General features: G+C 40.5%; 1 protein-coding gene across 3 annotated transcripts in view; it reads left to right on the top strand.

The window, feature by feature from the left end:
* Positions 1 to 18541, top strand: part of grik2 (glutamate receptor, ionotropic, kainate 2) — a 182736-nt gene that overhangs the window by 52618 nt on the left and 111577 nt on the right. For all 3 annotated transcript variants that reach the window (XM_068332729.1, XM_068332727.1, XM_068332728.1), the window contains exons 3-4: positions 8677 to 8844; positions 10087 to 10344. In XM_068332729.1, the coding sequence (XP_068188830.1) occupies positions 8677 to 8844; positions 10087 to 10344 (426 nt within the window). The remainder of the gene's footprint in view (positions 1 to 8676; positions 8845 to 10086; positions 10345 to 18541) is intronic.

The raw sequence follows: 18541 nt of genomic DNA, 5'->3' as shown, positions 1-18541 counted from the left end.
GGGGCTAACACTGTCATTATTGGTAGAAAATAACCTGAAATGCTTCTGAAAAGGAAAGGATGCTTCGGCCTAATTCCAAAATGTCCCTGGCACACTTGAACTTTTCTTGATGTTTCTCCTCTTTTGGGGCCGCAGTAGCTCAGTCAACTAAGTCCTGGGCTAGGGACCGGAGGGTGGCTGGTTCAAGATCTGTGTGGGCCAAAACATTCAGTTGTGTCAGTTCACCTCCTGAGCACTGCTGAGGTGCCCTTGAGGAAGGCACTAAGTTGTTCTTGGTGCACCCTAGGCGAGAGCTGCTCGCCACTCTACCTCCCATTATCTGAATGCCTACAGACCCCTTGTGTTTGTGTGTGTATGTCCCTGTACGATTTATATACAGCGACCCTAAATAGTTGCATATATATGTATGCTAATATTTAGGGCGGAAAAATTGTAATTACTCTACGAAGATCATTAAAGAATTTATTTATTTATTTACTAATTTATTTATTTATTTCACTGCCATCAGTGGACTCTCTGTGTCATAATGCAATTTTTATAACTACTAGGGAATCAGTCAATTGGGAAGCAGAAAAAAAAAGTGTCCATAGTACAAGGACTTATTGGATTAGTCTCAACTGTGTTTGAAAAAGCAACGCCTCATTACACACATTAAAAACATAAAGGAATCAATGGCAAAAATGAAAACAAAATAAAAACGACAGTAAGACTAATGATCTACAGACATAGTTCCGCGATGCACTGGCACCGTGTCCAGAGTGTCTCCCCGCCTCTCACCCTTAAGTCTGCTGGGCTAGGTTCCATCAACCCCCGTGACCAGCAAGAGTGGGGAAGCATTTTGGAAAATGAATGAGTGAATCATTAAGGCATCTGTGTGGACTAGAATGAGTGACGTTAGTGCTCCTGTTTCTTGGCTGGTGCCACAATGATCCCCACAGAGGAGGACAGTTGTGCCATTTAGCATGGGAAAATGCAGTTAGGACTTGGTTTTATTTACGACCTTTGCAAAAATATACACATTCTAACACATAACTTGAAAAATACATGCTCAGTCCAATAGGGCTTGGGCCGGGGAACCGGGGGGTGGCTGGTAAAAGACTTGTGTGGACCAAAAGGTTTGGGGTAATGCTGAGTGACATCTCCTGGTCTGGAGGAACTTATTACTAAAGAACTCTTTGATAAGTCATAGTTTTAACAGGTTTAACTCCACTTCAATTGTCATCAGGTTGAGTCTTGAATGCCAGTAGGTTGTCTGGTAGATTGAGTTTTTACACTGAATCCACTTTCTTTTTTGTCTCTCTTTGCACTATTTCTGAGCAACTTTCTCGTTAGACAACATTTATATACATATTCAAACTTATTCTTGCTAAAATAGTCAACTTTTGGCACTGATACATCCTCGAGTTTACACATTTTATCCTATGGAATCACAGCCAGGCGCAGCTGGAAAAAGCAGAGAGAACTGCCCCATTCCAAATGTTCAGTTTTCCAATTATGGTACGTACTGCTTAACTGATGCTTATTAATTCCTTCAAACTCATTATGGAATGCAAAATAGAGCTCTCCCATGAGATGAATGCTAATGAACGAAGAGACTTTTATTACAGATCTGCTCCTGTCAGAAGACTTTCTTTTGGGATGTTTGCTTTGAGGTTGAAGAGGTTAAATAAAGAAATGCTCCTGGAAAAGAGCATTTCTAAAAAATCCAATAGTGAAACCACTGTAGGGGAGCATTGATCAAAATCTGCACTAATCGCTTGTGACAGTGTGGACCTGCAGAGCTTGTGTAGTGGTGTATATGGATTAGGTTTGGACTTAAAGGGGGTCCTGCAATAGAAAGCTTGTAAAAGTAAATAAAGCTGGCGCTGACTGACACTGAGCTAGCAGGGCCAAGCCGTAGGGCTCACCCAAACAAAACTCTTCAATCTCCTACTGCTGCTCTCCAAAGCTCCCTACGGGCTTGATTGATTGATTTGTGGGCCAATGAGAGCACTTTGATCTCAGAGGTTGACCCCCCACCCCCAGTTCCCACAGCCTTCTCTTTGTACTTTCAACTGATCACTGTCTGAAAATACTCGATAGAGGGTTGCCATTGTTAAACACGCTGGACTAGCACACAGTTCACCAAGTCTCCCCTATGTCCAAGACATCAATGCATTTATCAAAGCTTTTACTTAATTCACAGTTGATCATCATCTCCTGTAGGGGTAAACAAGAAATGCATCCTTCTACTAATGACATGAATAACAATGTGCTCAATTCCAACGTTCACCATCTTACAGGTTTGTTTGATGTTTGATGCAAATTCAACAAAGACACTCAAGTGCTGACAAAATTTGTGACATATTCACATAACTTCTGTCTCCCTGGCCATCAAAATCTTTCATGTATAGTTTTCCCAGTTTGATATCGAGACAAAAACAATAAGAAGAGATAAAACAATTTATTCATCGATTGTTTTAGGAAGCACCTTTCACATAATACAAGGATTCCACACAATGAGTTCAACAAAAAAAAAAAAAGGGAACGAAAAGAGAGTATTCTATACATTAAAAACAATGGAGACTGAGACTGGATTTGAAGAAAGGGAGAAAGTCCAAGTCCACTTTCTAGGTTCTGGTTTTACAGGGAGAAGGAACAGTGAGGTGGAAAGAAGAGGCCTATCTGAGTGAATATAAGGAAGTGGTGATGTGGAGGGGGTCATACACATATGGAGGGGCAAGTGCATGGATGGTACACAGGAGGGTGAGGGATGGGTGATTGATGTTATGTAAATGGCAGTATGTTATTGAAATTGGATCGGAATGATAGGATGGTGTCGAGGATGACACCTAGACTCTTTATCCTGAAGGGTGGGGGTAACAGTAGTTCTCCATGGAGAGGGGAAACCACCTTATGATAAGATTGATTTTGAGCTAAAAAAATAAATATATAAATATATAATGAAAGAGATGGGTGTCATCGGCGTAGCAGTGACAATAGATGTTTAGTATGCAAATTCAAATACATTTGCATTTGTACCTGTGTGTGTGTGTGTGTGTGTGTGTGTGTGTGTGTGTGTGTGTGTGTGTGTGTGTGTGTGTGTGTGTTTGTGCTTGGGATCCTAGCTCTTAACTCATTCACAAGTTCCTCATACTTCCATTTTGGAGCATTTTTGTTGATCTTTCAAGGTCCAAGGAATATTGAGTTCTTTGACAATAAACAATCACAGGAATGTGTAGACTGTCTTCTTTCGTCAGGAAAAAAATGTTTCTAGCTTTTTAGGTCCTTTAGTAAGCAGCGGTAGAACAAAGGGTGGTTTCAGCAAAAACACCTGTTTCTGAAAACAAGCTTTCTATGCGATGATGCATGTCGAGCAAAACAGGGACTTTGATGCCAATATTTTTAGCTTCAAACATCTCAAACATCTGAATAGTTTTTTACTTCTTCAACACAGCAAAACAACACTTTAAAGAAGGATTTTGATGACAGAATAGTATTCAGAAATTCAAACAAATAACCAATGTGAACATATGAACAAACCATTTACAGGTGCCTCTACACTCTCTATCGAGTGCTCGAGGGTTCATGGGAGTTTCTCCAACCAGCCCACATGTGTTTTGTGGATCTGGAGAAGGTATTTGAGTGTGTCCCTTGTGGTATCTTGTGGGGGGTGCTTCGGGAGTATGGGATTTAGGGTCATTTGCTGAGTTTAGGCCCTGATGGTCTAAACGTCTTGCTGGTGGGCATCAGGCGTTCAGTTTGTGCTTGTCCATTGTCTGTCCAGCCTGCTATATGGGTCAATGTTGAATGGTGAGCTTGCAGTACAGTTCTACGTAATCATTCCCCTCAACCTCTGCATTTTACCTTGGTGGCAGGTTGTTACCATCTTCACCATTCATTTGTCCTGCCATGCTACCTCCATCACCCTTCCTTTGTGCCTCACAGTTTGGTCCCCCACCCCCAGGTAAGACTTTTTCATCTTCCTGCTGATTTTTGGTTCCTTCTTCCTAAGCATCAAACAGACTGGTTATTGCTCCCACTAAACACTTAAATGCTCACACAGAGCTACAGAGTTGTAAATATTGTCCATATACACTGTCTAATCGTGACCTTGGAGACGATGAAAGAGGGAGAACATTAACTGTGACAGAGTGCTTACTTCCCTTTGTGGCATTATTATTTAAATGCATAGTCTGGCTGAAATAGAGTGTTGCGTCTACCTCACCTAAACTCCAGTTGTGCTCGATGCACAACCTGTAAATTATGTACAGTAAATACTTTATCATCAGTTTTTATTTGCATAGCACTTAATCACATAAGCAGATATTTCAAAGTGCTTTAACAGACAGAGAAACCCAACAGAACCCTGGTCTTACAGACCTGACAGGTTACCAAAAATCCTGCATCCTCAGATCGAAGAGCTATGGAAGGGTGATGCAATTCCATGAGATCTTCAAATCTTCAATGTAAGACAGCCTTAAAGTGACGAACTTTATATGTGATCGTGAAGATTTTTAATTTTATTCTAGATATTATCGGGGGCCAATACAGGGATGCTAGGACAGAAGAGATGTGCTCTCTCCTCCCAGTTCAAGTCAGCAAGCAGGCGGCTGCATTCTGAGCTAGTTGTAGAGTCCTAATGGAGGAGCTTGAACAGCTCGATAATAAAGAATTGCAGTAATCTAATCTACAAGTAACAAAGGCATGTTTTTAAAGGATAAGAAATTTCTAATTTCAGCAATATTTCGTAGATGAAAGAAGGCTGCCCAAGACACAGACTTAATATTGGAGTTCAATGATAGATCTTGATCAAAAATCACTCCCAAGTTCCTGACATCATTTGTAGAGGATAAAGCAATGTTATCTAAGTTAATTACAATGTCAGAAAAATCATCCCTAAAGTGCTTAGGCCCAATAATAATAACTGTGGTTTATTACTGTTTAGCATTAAGAAGTTGTGGAGCACCAAGACTTAATATCCCTGAGGCAAGTCTCTAATTTAGTTAGTTGATCAGAGTTGTTTGTTTGAATTGACAAATATAATTGGGTTTCATCTGCGTAACGTTGAAAATTAATGTCATGATTTTTTTATTTCCCAATTGTAACGTGTAGATTAAACAGTATTGGCCCCAGAACAGATTCTTGAGGTAAGACTTTCTCGATCTGAGGATTTATTATTGACACGGACAATCTGAAATTGGTCAGATAGATATGACCCAAAACCAGTTAAATGCCTAGTTTTTAATGCCCACTTCATCTTCTTATCTCCCGAGAAGAATATTAGGATCAACAGTATCGAACGCTGCACTCAGGTCTAAGAAGACTAGAACAGATAGAAGACCTTTATCTGACACTATTAAAGGCTCATTTGTAACTCTTAGCAGTATAGTCTCTGTACTGTAGTTTGTTTTAAAACATGACTGACAATCCAAACAAATGATTCTCCAACAAGTAGTTATTTAGCTGTTTGGCCGCTACAAGGCTTCGGGTGTGGTGCATCTGGGGAAGAGGCTCCAGACAGCAACTATCTCCTCTTCCCAGACATAAAGTCTGTTACTTATCTGCACTCTTCTGTCTTTTCTTAAACTCAAGTTGAAGATTTTGATGGCGTGTGTTGTTGCGGTCGCGGTGATCAGACTACAGCTGGTCTGCGGCAGGCTATGCGAGCAGCGTAGGTTGTTGGCTCTGGCAGTAACTCACTTGGCAGCGATTTTGATGTGGTTGAATGGGCCAGAGAGTTCATCAGGCCAATGTAGGAAGATCAGCTAATCCTCGACACGTGTTGCTGGTGGTGTAGTTGCTGGCTTTGGCAATGAAAGGGTGGCAGTGGTACCATGAATAATTGGCATTCCATGACCATATGGCAGACTCAGCTGTGACATGGAAGGCTGGGCAGAGGAAAAGAAGGCAGAAGAGAATAGTGAGTGAAGACAAAAAGAAGGAAGAGAACATCTCTGGGGGAGCTCCAGCTTACATTATATACCTTTGGTGACACCGATATATGATTGACCCTCAGATGCACAGACCTCATGGGGGATGGCAGGCAGCATCTGTGTCTGCAGGCTGAAAGACACAGCGACTCTAAACAATGGAGAATATTGGGAGAGTACAGAAGCCAGAGACATTCCTTTGTCTCCCTCAGGAACCTGTTCAGTTCCTGTTTTGCTGTTTTGATTGTCACCCTATCATTATTTCTGAAAGATTTCTTCTTCTTAACTACTTTGCCGTCAGCCATTTTCAGAGCAGAGAGCCCTGCACCACCAGCAGTTTTAGAGCATATTTAACTTTTAACACAGAATATTGTGCACTGACTATGCAATCAAATAATCATATATATTTATCATAGAAAACAAGCTTTTTATGAAAAACAGTGTCAAGCAGCACAGTGATTTTGGGATTAATATTTTTAGCTCACTGCACTGGACAGCATTCACTAAAGCATTGCTCTGTTTGTGTCATGGTGTTCTGTCCTTTGAGTGGAGCATCTCCTATCTTAGGGTGTTACCTGGTTTGAAATGTATTGGAATCTTGTGTTTACTGAAAATTCTCTTGATTTTTTTTCAGTGTTGGGGATGATGACAGGTTTCTCTTTGTCCTCCCTCTCCTATTCATTGATTTTGGTTTTGTTGATGGATTTGTTGGTCTTGACAAATCCCCAGATTGGATAGCTGTAGGTCTAAAGTGTTAAGAGCATTCAGGGTGTGTTTCTGCTTTTTTCTGCAGTGAGGAATAAAATGAGATGTGTACATGCGGTATCTATTGCTTCGTCTGTCCACTCCTGGAAGAGGGGTCCCTCCTCTGCAGTCTTCCTGAGGTTTCTCCCATCCATTTTTTCCCCTGTTAAAAGGGTTTTTGGGGGGAGTTGTTCCTTATCCGATGCGAGGGTCGCACTGCTTGCAGTGCACAAAGGTCAGAGGGATATCGTCCATGTGCAGATTGTAAAGCCCTTTGAGACATTGCTTGTGAATGTGGGCTATATAAAAATAAATAAACTTGAAACTTGAAACTTGCAAGTCGGGAGACCAAAATTACTACTCCATAAGCATATGGCTCAACACAGGAGAAACAACTCCATGTTGAGCAGAAAATTGTTGTCCTTTAAGGACAATCATGGTGCAGGATTTAGTGAGGGAAGATAGATGGTTTGAGAGGAGTTAAAAAAGCCATTTTTCTCAAACCATCTCTGGATAGAGGAGGGAAATTGGTGAAAGGCACTTATTGGCTTGCCATCATTGGACACAGGTCATACTGGTTCAAACAAGTTAGTTTTATACATCTAACCCTAACCCAAAAACAGAAGGTTGAGACCACACTCTTTACCCTAGAGTGACCCTACAACTACTTCATCAGCAGTGATTTTATAACAGTCGTAAAAACTTCTTTTAGAAGCCTCGTGGACCTCAGTCCACTAGGCTGAGGTCGTGGACCTCAGTCCACTACGCTTAGGTCGTGGACCTCAGTCCACTAGGCTGAGGTCGTGGACCTCAGTCCACTAGGCTGAGGTCGTGGACCTCAATCTACTAGGCTGAGGTCGTGGACCTCAATCTACTAGGCTGAGGTCGTGGACCTCAGTCCACAGTTCCCTTAATGCTGAATAAATATACAGTCTTTGTTGTACTTGATGGTCAGATGTTGAGCATGAGTCGATTTTATGATACAATTAATGGCTGAAGAGGTTGTAGGATGGGTGTGTGTGGTCCGCTGCAATGCTTAGTGCTTTACGATTGAGTAGATGCTGTAGATGTCCTGCAGGGAGGGGGGAGAGACACCAACAATCATTTCTGCTGTTGTCATGATGTTCTGGAAGGTCCTGTGACAGGATAGGTGCAGGATCCGTACCACACCCTGAGGCTGCTGGTCAAGATACTCTCAATGGTACATTTTTAAAAGGTGGACATGATGGGGGCCAAGGTGTTTGTGCTCCTCTCAGTTTACACAGAAAGTACAGACCCTCTGCAGTTGTGTCATCCGCAAACTTTATGAACAGTCATGGTCCAGTAGAGTGAAGAGTAGGGGTCTCAGCATTAATCATTGGGGGGAGGGTGTTAAAGAGGACTTTGCTCCTTGACTTGGTTCAAATATTTCATCTCCTGAGCACTGCTGAGGTGCCCCTGAGCAAGGCACCATCCCCGATCAAGTTACTCGCTGGGGCGCAGCAGAAAGGAGCTGCCCGCCGCCCTACCATCATCCATTCTATTGGCATTCCTGCAGGCCCAGTGTGTGTGTGTGTGTGTGTGTGTGTGTGTGTGTGTGTGTGTGTGTGTGTGTGTGTGTGTAGTGTTTCTTTTATAAATACTTATCTCAATGTTGATGTCATTGAAAACATAGATCTCAGCCACTTTCAAAAAAGCTTTGTGAAAAATAAACAGAAATGGTAATTTCAGGCCTAAATGAACTAATTGTAGCTCCATAGAAAGACTCGCTGTGATGGATGCAGTCAGAGATACTGGTGTCCTGTCCTCCCTATGTTTCTTCATTGTGCTGTGAAAAGTAACTGATTACTTCCACTGATTTATAGACCCCTGATGCATCTCCTTTTATGACAATCATGAGGCCAATATCTAAAAGCTTTCTATGTTTTATTACATTTGTGACTCTATAAGCACAATAGAAGGAAATAAGGACTGTTTAGCCTTTATGATTATGAAGCTTTCTCTCTACATCACTAACCAGTTGTGTCTCTGTCTTTGACAGGGGGGATATTTGAGTCTATTGAAAGCGGTCCATCAGGTGCTGAGGAACTAGCCTTTAAATTTGCTTTAAACACAATCAACAGGAACAGGACCTTATTACCGAACACGACGCTCACCTACGACATCCAAAGGATAAACATATACGACAGCTTTGAGGCCTCCAGGAAAGGTATTTATATGTTTCAGTCCTTTGAAGCTGAAGTCCTTTGGCATGCTCTGCTATTGTTTGTGTGCATAAAGTAAGCTTAAGGAGAATGGGGATGCACGTATGCATTCCTGCATTGAGGTTTTCAAGCTGCAGTATCTTTGATTACAATAATTTTAATCAGACAGTGAATAAATGGATGAGCTCTACAAATGCAAGCAGAAATAATTGATTATTTCACACTAATCACTCAGTGGCAGTACCTAATAACCTGCTTGGCACCCAGAGACAACTAGTAAATGCTATAAGTTATCAGTCTTTGGTTTGCAGCTGACATGTCAAATCTCTTATCAATTGTGAGACATTTTATGCGTTTACTGTAATTTAGCCAACTCCGTATCACAAGGAGGGACTAGAGTGTGTAGTCATGCTATATGATGCCAAGATTTATGGGTATGCATTGTTTAAAAATGTGGGAACACCTAATCATTACAGTATAACACAGTTTAAGTCACAGACAGCTCGTCTCTCCTTATCCTTCCTTGCCTGTCTAGTTGTGTTTTTAAGGGTTCTTGTCATTATTGGTGAAACTACCTGAACAGCTAGTCTAGATTTCCGAGAATGGTCCATCTATACAGGATGCCCCAAGATTCACTTCATGGAGGAAATACCAGGAGACTGACTCTAACATGAGTAGAGCTGAGCAGGAGAGACGGGCATCAACACAGCAGGAGGAACAGTTTCTGCTGCTTTGTGTTGCCAGGAACAGAAGCAGCACTGCCAGACAAAATAGAGCATGTTTCTGACCAAACTGTATCAGGTTCTGTGCTCACAGACCAGCGCTTTGCAAGCACGACTGACATTTTTCAGGGTACAGTCTTAAACTGGCTCCTTGTCCTCATCATAGATGAGTACATGTGACAGGTGAAAAAGCCTGGTGACACCACGGAGAAGGTTATGCTGCCTGTAGCAAGTATGATGATCATAATTTGTTGTCCGTCACGGTTTGAACATGCCCTGTCACCCCCCTCTACTCAGCTTCCCTCTGTTTCTGTCAGACACCTTCATCTGATACCAACTAAGAATTTATAATCTATGACTGAGACCCTGAGAAATTATGAATTATGTGACCTAGTCAATGCTGTTAATATCCTAAAAGTTACACTGCTGCAGGGAGTTAATGTGCTACTGGTGATGATGAAAATATTGCATCATTGCAAGAGGATGCTAAGTCATCTAATCTCAGCTAATATTCTTGCTTTGCAGCTTGTGACCAGCTTTCTCTGGGTGTCGCAGCCATCTTCGGTCCCTCTCACAGTTCCTCAGCCAATGCCGTCCAGTCCATTTGCAATGCCCTGGGGGTTCCACACATTCAGACCAAGTGGAAACACCAAGTGTCAGACAACAGAGATGTCTTCTATGTCAGCCTTTTCCCAGATTTTTCTTCCCTCAGCCGGGCCATCCTGGATCTGGTCCACTTCTTCAAGTGGAAGACAGTCACTGTGGTTTACGATGACAGCACAGGTAAGACCTGGTTCTTTTTTTTCCTCATTATGATTTGGTTCCAGGATGGTAGGGTGGTGCAGTGGGTAGGTTTTGAGTCCCGGGTTTGAGTCCCGTCCTGTGTGGAGTATGTATGTTCTCAGCCATGTCTGCATGGGTTATCTCCAGGTATGCCGGCTTCCTCCCACCTCCAAAAACATACAGCTTAGGTGAATTGACCAGGTCCAAATTGCTCATAGGTGTGAGTGTGTACGTATCCATGTGGCTCTGTAGTGCACTGTCGTTGTGCTCGGAGTGTCCCATGCCTCTGGGGTAGGTTCCAGTAATCCCTGTGATCCGCAAGCAGCGGAACAAGCAGTTGAAAATGAATGAATCAATATATTCTATCAAGAGCAAAACTCAAGTACATTTAGATATGTTCAACTGTCTTTCATGAGGTAAAAAATTGCATATCTGGATGTAAGCACAATGTGTAAAGACTATTCTTGTTATGTGTTTAGTCCCTTGGGTGTGAATTTTACAATCCAATAACGTCTCCATTTGTTATTTTAACACTGCCATTGGTCTCACTGGGGGACAGATGGTTGCGACAGATTGAAAGATGTTAACTTTGGCCAATGGATCTGCCTCCACTGTCTCCAAATCCTCTTCCTTTCCAACAGCTACATGTGGGCAAGTGCGCTGTTATTGGGGAGGAGAAGGGCTGATGACGTCCATCTGTGTGTAATGGGGCTAGTGATGCATGTGGATCACAATCTGGAGATGGAGGGACCTGGATAATGAAAAATATTTTTCTCTTGTTAGCAATTTCCAGCATCACAAACATCAAATGCATGTCTGCCATCTGTATTGTTCACATAAAATGCACAGAATCTAAGTTTGTTAGACTCCAACACATCAGCAGGATCTCATGTTCGTGTTCTGGGTTTTTCCACACAGCGAAAGGTCCTACACACAGTCCAAGTTGATACAATGGAATAGGTTGCAGTAAAGCAACCATTCTTCTGATAAATCCCAGGAAGTGGTGCAATGAAACACCAATGCTGGTGGAAAACTCATCTAAAAACTCCCTTTAAAAAAAGAAGATAATACTTTAATAAAGTAAACAGGAAACCCATGACGTCATGCTGTCCACAATGAGCACGTTCCTCCAATGGCATCATTCTATTGGTGTGAAGGTCAAACATGGGACCATTCGCTTCTCACCAGAGTACCAAGCTCTTTTCTTTTGGAAATGATAGCATTAAAGTCTAAGTGCATTACCATCATGAATGTGAATGCGAGATCTTTTGAGTTTACAAACCTATCTCCAGGGAATAAAGATAATAATTTCGATACGTCATGATATCCACCCTTTATTTCCACCATCAGCCCTGAGCAAAGCAAAAGCAATCATGTTTGTTGTGGATGTCACTGATACTGTATGTTGGAAACAGGAGTACTTTCTGCTTGAAGATGAATTACGAGATAACACGCTTCTCCAGATTTTTATTTCCTGGGTTCCGGATGTTCTGGCTTGCAGTTTGCTAATGGAAACCCTAGGTCAAAATAAATAAATAACTGTTATGGAAATAAATCATGGTCAGTACAGATCAAGAAAAGTTTCAAGAAACTAGACTCAAACTACTGTTTTTGTTATTTGCTGACATGCAGAAGAACGTATAGTTTCTCGATTGAATCAAGTTGTGGAAATGTCTCACCTCATTCTCAGTGTTGCTCAAATTTAAATTTCTGACCAAATCTCAAAGAAATGACAAGGATATCCACAATTAGTGTAAATGGCCTGTTCCAAAGCACTTATGATGACCTCCTCTGTTCTGACTTTCTATCTCTGGACTGTCTGCTGCAGTGGAGGTCGATGAGCCAGAGGGTTGTCAGGAAAATGGCAATGCCTGTGTTCATCAGCACTACTAGTATCATCTGGGCCTTATGTTCCAGTACTCCTTCTCCATCCTAAGACAGATCAGGTTTTCGTTTTGGTTTGTGATGGGATTGGATGGGATTGGATTAGATTGTTCTTCTCTGCTCTGCTGTTTTGTTCAAATCCAAGCTACTGATTTCAGTGTTCAAAGAGCTTCCCACTAATCTGCATGAAGACTAAGACCAAGTCCACAAGTAGCTAGGTATTTTTAGAAACATATTTTTCCCCCCACTTAGAAAGGAAATCGAGTCCACATGACACTGTTTAAAAAAAATCTCCATCCACATGTACCGCATATATACAAGTAGGAAAATATATCCATTTTAAAAATACTTATCTACGTGAGGACATGGCCTTAGTTACAATCAAGTAGGTTGCTTTCAGACAAGGGTAGGTTCCACTTAGTCATAGACATGGTCGTCTTTTGGTATAATGTCACCAGTGCATCACTTGACTGTCTTTGTTGGAAGTGATTTGTTGGAGACATTTCACCTCTCATCAAAAAGGCTTCTTCTGTTCTTCTTCTTCTTCAACGCAGTTCTTCACTTTTTGAGGAGCTGTTTTCAAAGTGCCTAAAACTATTTGGTGTGCTCCTGAGAAACATAAATACATAGATGTTGAGGTTAGGTACGTGATTGATAATGACGTTGTGGCAACTTCCACATCAAGGTGGGTTTCCCCATGCTTGTTGGCTTCTAAGAACCTGTTCCTGCAGTCTTGTAATCTGGACATCCAATGACCTCCACTTCCCTCTCTTTTCTGGGGTGTCTGCTTTGCTGGAGGTGGGCAAAAAAGTGGTAACACCTGAGCTACCTGAGCCAAGTCCCAGTACTCATAAAGAAAAAATTGCTGAATTGACTTAGTTGCGTGCTTCTCTTCTCTTTTTTTATTTTCATCAAACTCATGCAGCCTGGTTTGTGACACACTTCTTATTTCTCGTTTCATTGATCGTCCTGATCCTACCACCTCTGTTAATTAAGTTGTAAAGTGAACATAGCTGGCTCACTATGGGGTTAATAGTGGCTCGATTTCCTGTCTTCCTGATGGGAAATGAGATCCTGGCTTGACCTGCAAACAGCTCCACCTTGTCATTGCCTCCATGTACAGAGCAATCCGATAGCGTGCACAAATAGCTCTGATGATGGAGACCGAGGTGAGATCTGATAGGGAAATGGGAGATGTTGCCTGGGAAATGTTCAGAGATTTTTCAATTTTACTTGACTCTTTACATGTTTTGGTATGAAGCAAATCGCTTGACGTAATGAGCGAGGTTATTGCAGTATAACATTATATTATCTTATAATTCTCATGGCCTTGCACCCCTGGCTCTTCTAAACCATGTCTGCCTTGTGAAAATGGGATATAAACGAGGTAGGAAACAACCTCTCTTCTGGCTGTTTCTCCACCAAGGGGGGAGCAAACAAGCAAATCAATAACCATAATGGGACTTCTCTAATGGCTCAACCCCATAACGGCAAAACCAAGATGGCAGCAGCATGTGTTATAGTTCTTCCAGCCAGCCATAACATCTATACAACTACCCTGAACACGACTGCCACTGCCGCCGCCGCTGCTGCAAAGTTTGATTAGGCCGTAAGGGAGAACGGGCAACGAGACAATAAAATGCTGCTTCAGAGAGAACAGCCTCTTTCTGCGGTTTACAACATGGAGCCCACACACCTCCATACATCAGTGGAATGGCAGCCAGAGCTCCCCCATTCCCAGCCTCTCAATTTAACATAAACTGGTTAATAAAAAAAATCTACGTGATATTCCTCACATCATATGGACAAGTATGCAGACCCTGTACAATTGAGTTGTTAAAAAAAACATCGACTGGGCACATCAAAAATCAGTTATATACATCAAATCAGAATAAGGACCTGTTTCCCACTATCTGGACTAGGAGTGAGCTACAGGAAACGCTTGAGATACTGGAAATTGTCCCACCTCTGCACACATTTGGTCAGTCCATAAAAAAGGCTAAAATTATATGAACTCTCTTCATTATAGTAAATTAGAAAAACATTTTCTAAAACATATTGTGATTTTAATGTCTGCACAATTGTATTTGCGTGAGTGTACAGGACCATACGTGATTCTGTGGATTGTGGTGTAAAATGCTCTGGCTTGACAATTGAACATTATGGCTTTCCGTGTTGGTAAAAGTCGAAAAGTTCAAATTAATCCATTCAAGTCAACAAACCTCTGAATAAACAATACCTAGGGGAATTTTTCGGCTTCAGTGAAGTTGAAGTTCTCTAAAATAATATTTAATGATATTAAATCTTCAGTAATTAAATGAATCCTCGTGTAACTAGTGACCCCTACCACTATGAATTAAACAAAGGGACACAATTATTTAAATGTAGAAACAGACAATAGAGTAGAGTTGAACTTTGTTGATCCCTTAAGGAGGTCCCGTCAGGGAAATTAATTTCTTCGTCGGACTACACACAGCAATAAATGCGTTGAATAATAAATAAATGTATAATTATAATAATATATAAAATATAATATAATAATATACTACTAATAAAATAATAATAAATAATATAAATGTATATAAATATATAATATATAGATTTATTATATATAATATATAAATTTACAATTTACAGTATAAAAATATAAAAATAAATAGTAATAATAATATAATAATAATGATAATAATATAAAAAATGCATTGAAAGAACAAACCAATTTAAACAGATAACAACCAAACTGAAAAGTAATGGCCTGAAGTGAATGAAGCTTGACAATGTCTCGCTCAACTTCATCCCAATGGGGTGTGGATGGGTTGAGGGTGTAGGTAACAGTTGACTGGAGGCACTAGCAACGTTTTTGTGTATAAACTACTGTACAATTTGATGTTGTTGTTCTACCTCTTCATGCATTTAAAAAAAAAATTGTACATAAAATATACACAGAAATCAGTGTTGGACAGTAGAGGCCTTTAAATTTAACTGTTGTTAATTAACAAAATTGCAAACCTTATTGAGATGAACAATGTCGTGATTGCAGATCTCAGTTCCTGTGTCAGCCGAAGCTCCAAAAGAAGCAGAAATCTTCTTCGACAAGTTTAAATGGAAAAAGTCCAACACAGGAAAAAATATTCAACAGGAAAATATAATTGACTTCTAAATTTGAAACTAAAAGCATGAAAATTCCACAGCAGGAATCTGATACCCACACACTTTTATATTTATGAAAATTTATTTAACCTCAAAGCCAAGTTTTGAAAATTTGGCAAGGGCAGGCTTAACATCTCATAATGCAGTGAATCCTGAATTTGTATTAAATCATAACTCTCAAAAATTTTAAAAATGATCAAATACAAACAGATGTACATTTTAAATCTTGAGATTTAGAGAGAGGATATGATTTGATTGATTTGATTCTGTTCAAAACGTCTTTTAATGTTTTGTATTTGTTGACTCCAAAAATCAATGACAGTTGTCCCACTGTGAATTTAGAAGTAAAATAAACAAAACAAAACATTATTTGCGAACAAAGAAAGAAAAAGATCAATCGGGTTTTGGCACAAACATGAGAAATAAAATCTTCACAAGCAAAGAACAATAATAACAACCACATGTATCTCCTTTGTTCTACACTTGTTCTTTGTTCTATATTAAAGACACTTCATGATTTTTTTTATCATGGAGGAAAGTGAATATAATCTGCTCTCATACCTTCACAAATATACACAAGACAGCACAGCAGATATATATAAGACACCTAGATGAGCAGAGACATAGTAGACAATGTAAAATTGCTTGTGGAACTTCACACACGAGAGCAGCAGAAGAAGACCTGTTGTACGCATTCAGAAGGATATCACTGATGCTAACCAGGTTTGTCAGACGGCCGATGAAGATGTGACGGTCCTCTGCCTCACTGCCTGAGCTACATACATTTTCTGTAACTACTCATCCTGTGTGGGGGGGGTGGAGAGCCTTGACTCCATCCCATCACTCCCCAGCTCCCACCAACCACTTTGAATGGGATGTTTTCTTCATTGTGGTAACACATGCGGATATTAAAGTCACAGATTAGCAAATGAAGTACTGAGCCTCATTTATATATACTGTAAGTATTACTAGTGAACTAAAATCGACAGCATCTCCCATCAACCTTTTATTCTTTTTATCTGCTCTCTTCTAATCATCAATAAAATGTCTTCCTGTAATTATATTGTGAAACATTCATAACTTTATTTTGAAAATGTGATTTTCAAAAGCACCTTCTATCACGACACCTTGCTTTACTCACATGACGTCAACCAGATTACATCAATCAACACAGTTTGAGATCAAAATGGTGTTTATACATATTTTTGGAAGTAGGTAAATGATAAAATACTTATAGGTATTAGTTTTTTTGGTTGGTTGATTTTTTTTAAATTCCTTTTTTTTTTCTTCATCTTACCACATCCATAATAATGTTCACAGACTTTCCCCAGCTTCATAGTGTGTTAGTGAAGATGGATGGATAGCTAGATAGATAGATAGATAGATAGATAGATAGATAGATAGATAGATCATCCACCGGAGTGTCTCTCTAGTTATTCTCTTCTTATATTTGGTGCATTTGTTTTTAAATTGTTAAAGTCTGTCCTTTAGCTAGGAGGAAACCGAGTAGAAAATCACATTTACTTTTGCTTTTCTACTCTTCTGAATACTTTTGGTATTTCTATAAACTGCACATTTACTACTTGTGGATTTAGGCAGAAATAGAACTGCTTGATTGTGGTGTAAATCTAAATAAAGACGTGGATCCATATTTTTTCCTGCTTACCTTAAAGCACAGATGTTATTAGAAGGTTTGAATTAGTTCAAATGAGCTTCTGGGTGTTGGAAGGAGCAGGAGCTCAGCTGGGTCCTCTTCTTCTTATTTTATCCCCCAGGAACGTCTGAGAAGGACTGTTTGAGAATAAGAGCTGACTGAGACACCCCCCCCCCCCACTGATGTCACACATTCCCATGATGCACCTCCTTTTATCTGCACTGGAGTAGTCTTAGGGAAAGATAAAGTCACGAAAGGTGTTTCCTCCTCTTCTCTAATTAATTGCTGGAACTCTTTTTGTGTCAGAGTTAGAAGTTTTGATGCAGACTCATCCATGTGGTTACATGAGATATACGACTGGAAAATGCACAAACTAGTTAAAGCCTTGGGGACTGTGCTATTTATTAAGAACAAGCACTTTTAGTATTACTTTTTTTCTTGTAACCTACCTGCATTTGTTTGGGGGAGAGGTGCAGGTAGAAACAGAACAACAACATGCTTGTTCTGCCTTCAAATTCCTATTAGAGCCCAAGAAAAGGCTGGTAGAATTGTCTTCCAATGTGTTTCACACAATTAACTGACATAAATAAAGCAGCCGATGTGGTGAGGCTCAGATTAACCTTGACCCTGGGCGTCTGAAGCTCAGCGGCTCATTGGCTGTTGCCCCACTCTTTCATCTGTGATCGGCCGTCTTGGGGAATCAGTGTAACGTCTACACGACTGATGATGATGGAGCAGCCCAGTGAAAGGAACCCTTCTCGCTTGTAGCCTGAGATGCAATGGAACGAGAGTGGAGAAGGGCATGCTTGAGGGGTTGTTCCTTTCTCCAGGATATCTATCATCAGCGGACCGATCTCTGTTCCACCCAGGAGACTCCCAGACAGCCCCCAATAAATGATTAGAGGGAATGAAATATTCATGCAGAGTTAAATATGGATCCTGGGTGTCTAGAAAATTCTGATGCATGTTTTTACAAAAGCAAAAGTTTTGATTAGTGATATTCAAGTGAACAGAACTTTGGTTCATGTATTAAATTCCAACTTTTAGTTGGGTAAAAGCCTAAAACTAACCATTAGCTACTTGTACTACTAATAATGATGATAACAAGCCCGGATAAATGGTATTTTAATGATTTTTGGGAACGCACTGGTGAAGTACCAATCTGCTTCAGACAAACACTCGAGCCCTTTCACATTATTCTCTCACTAAAATCTCATGAACACACCGGAGCCAGAGGAACAGGAGGATATAGATTCCCTCGCAGATTCATCTATATGTACTCTCTGGTTTGTGTACTCATGGAACAGTGGTGGTTACAAATATACCCCATGATGCATTTGTTAGCTAGTTCTCACATCGACACAGATGCGGAAACACAAACATAGCCCGGTGTCTTGCAGCCATTGTTACAGGGAGTTCTGGTCTTTGTGGTAAACAGCATGCTCCTCTGGGTAACTGGGATGTTGTGAGTCTGTGGATCAGGATGAGCAAAATGAAAGCTGGCCCCGT

This window comes from Antennarius striatus, chromosome 14, assembly GCF_040054535.1.
Source record: "Antennarius striatus isolate MH-2024 chromosome 14, ASM4005453v1, whole genome shotgun sequence".
NCBI lineage: Eukaryota > Metazoa > Chordata > Actinopteri > Lophiiformes > Antennariidae > Antennarius > Antennarius striatus.
The sequence above is the reverse complement of the archived record's forward strand: the minus strand, read 5'-3'. Positions and strand labels throughout refer to the sequence as shown.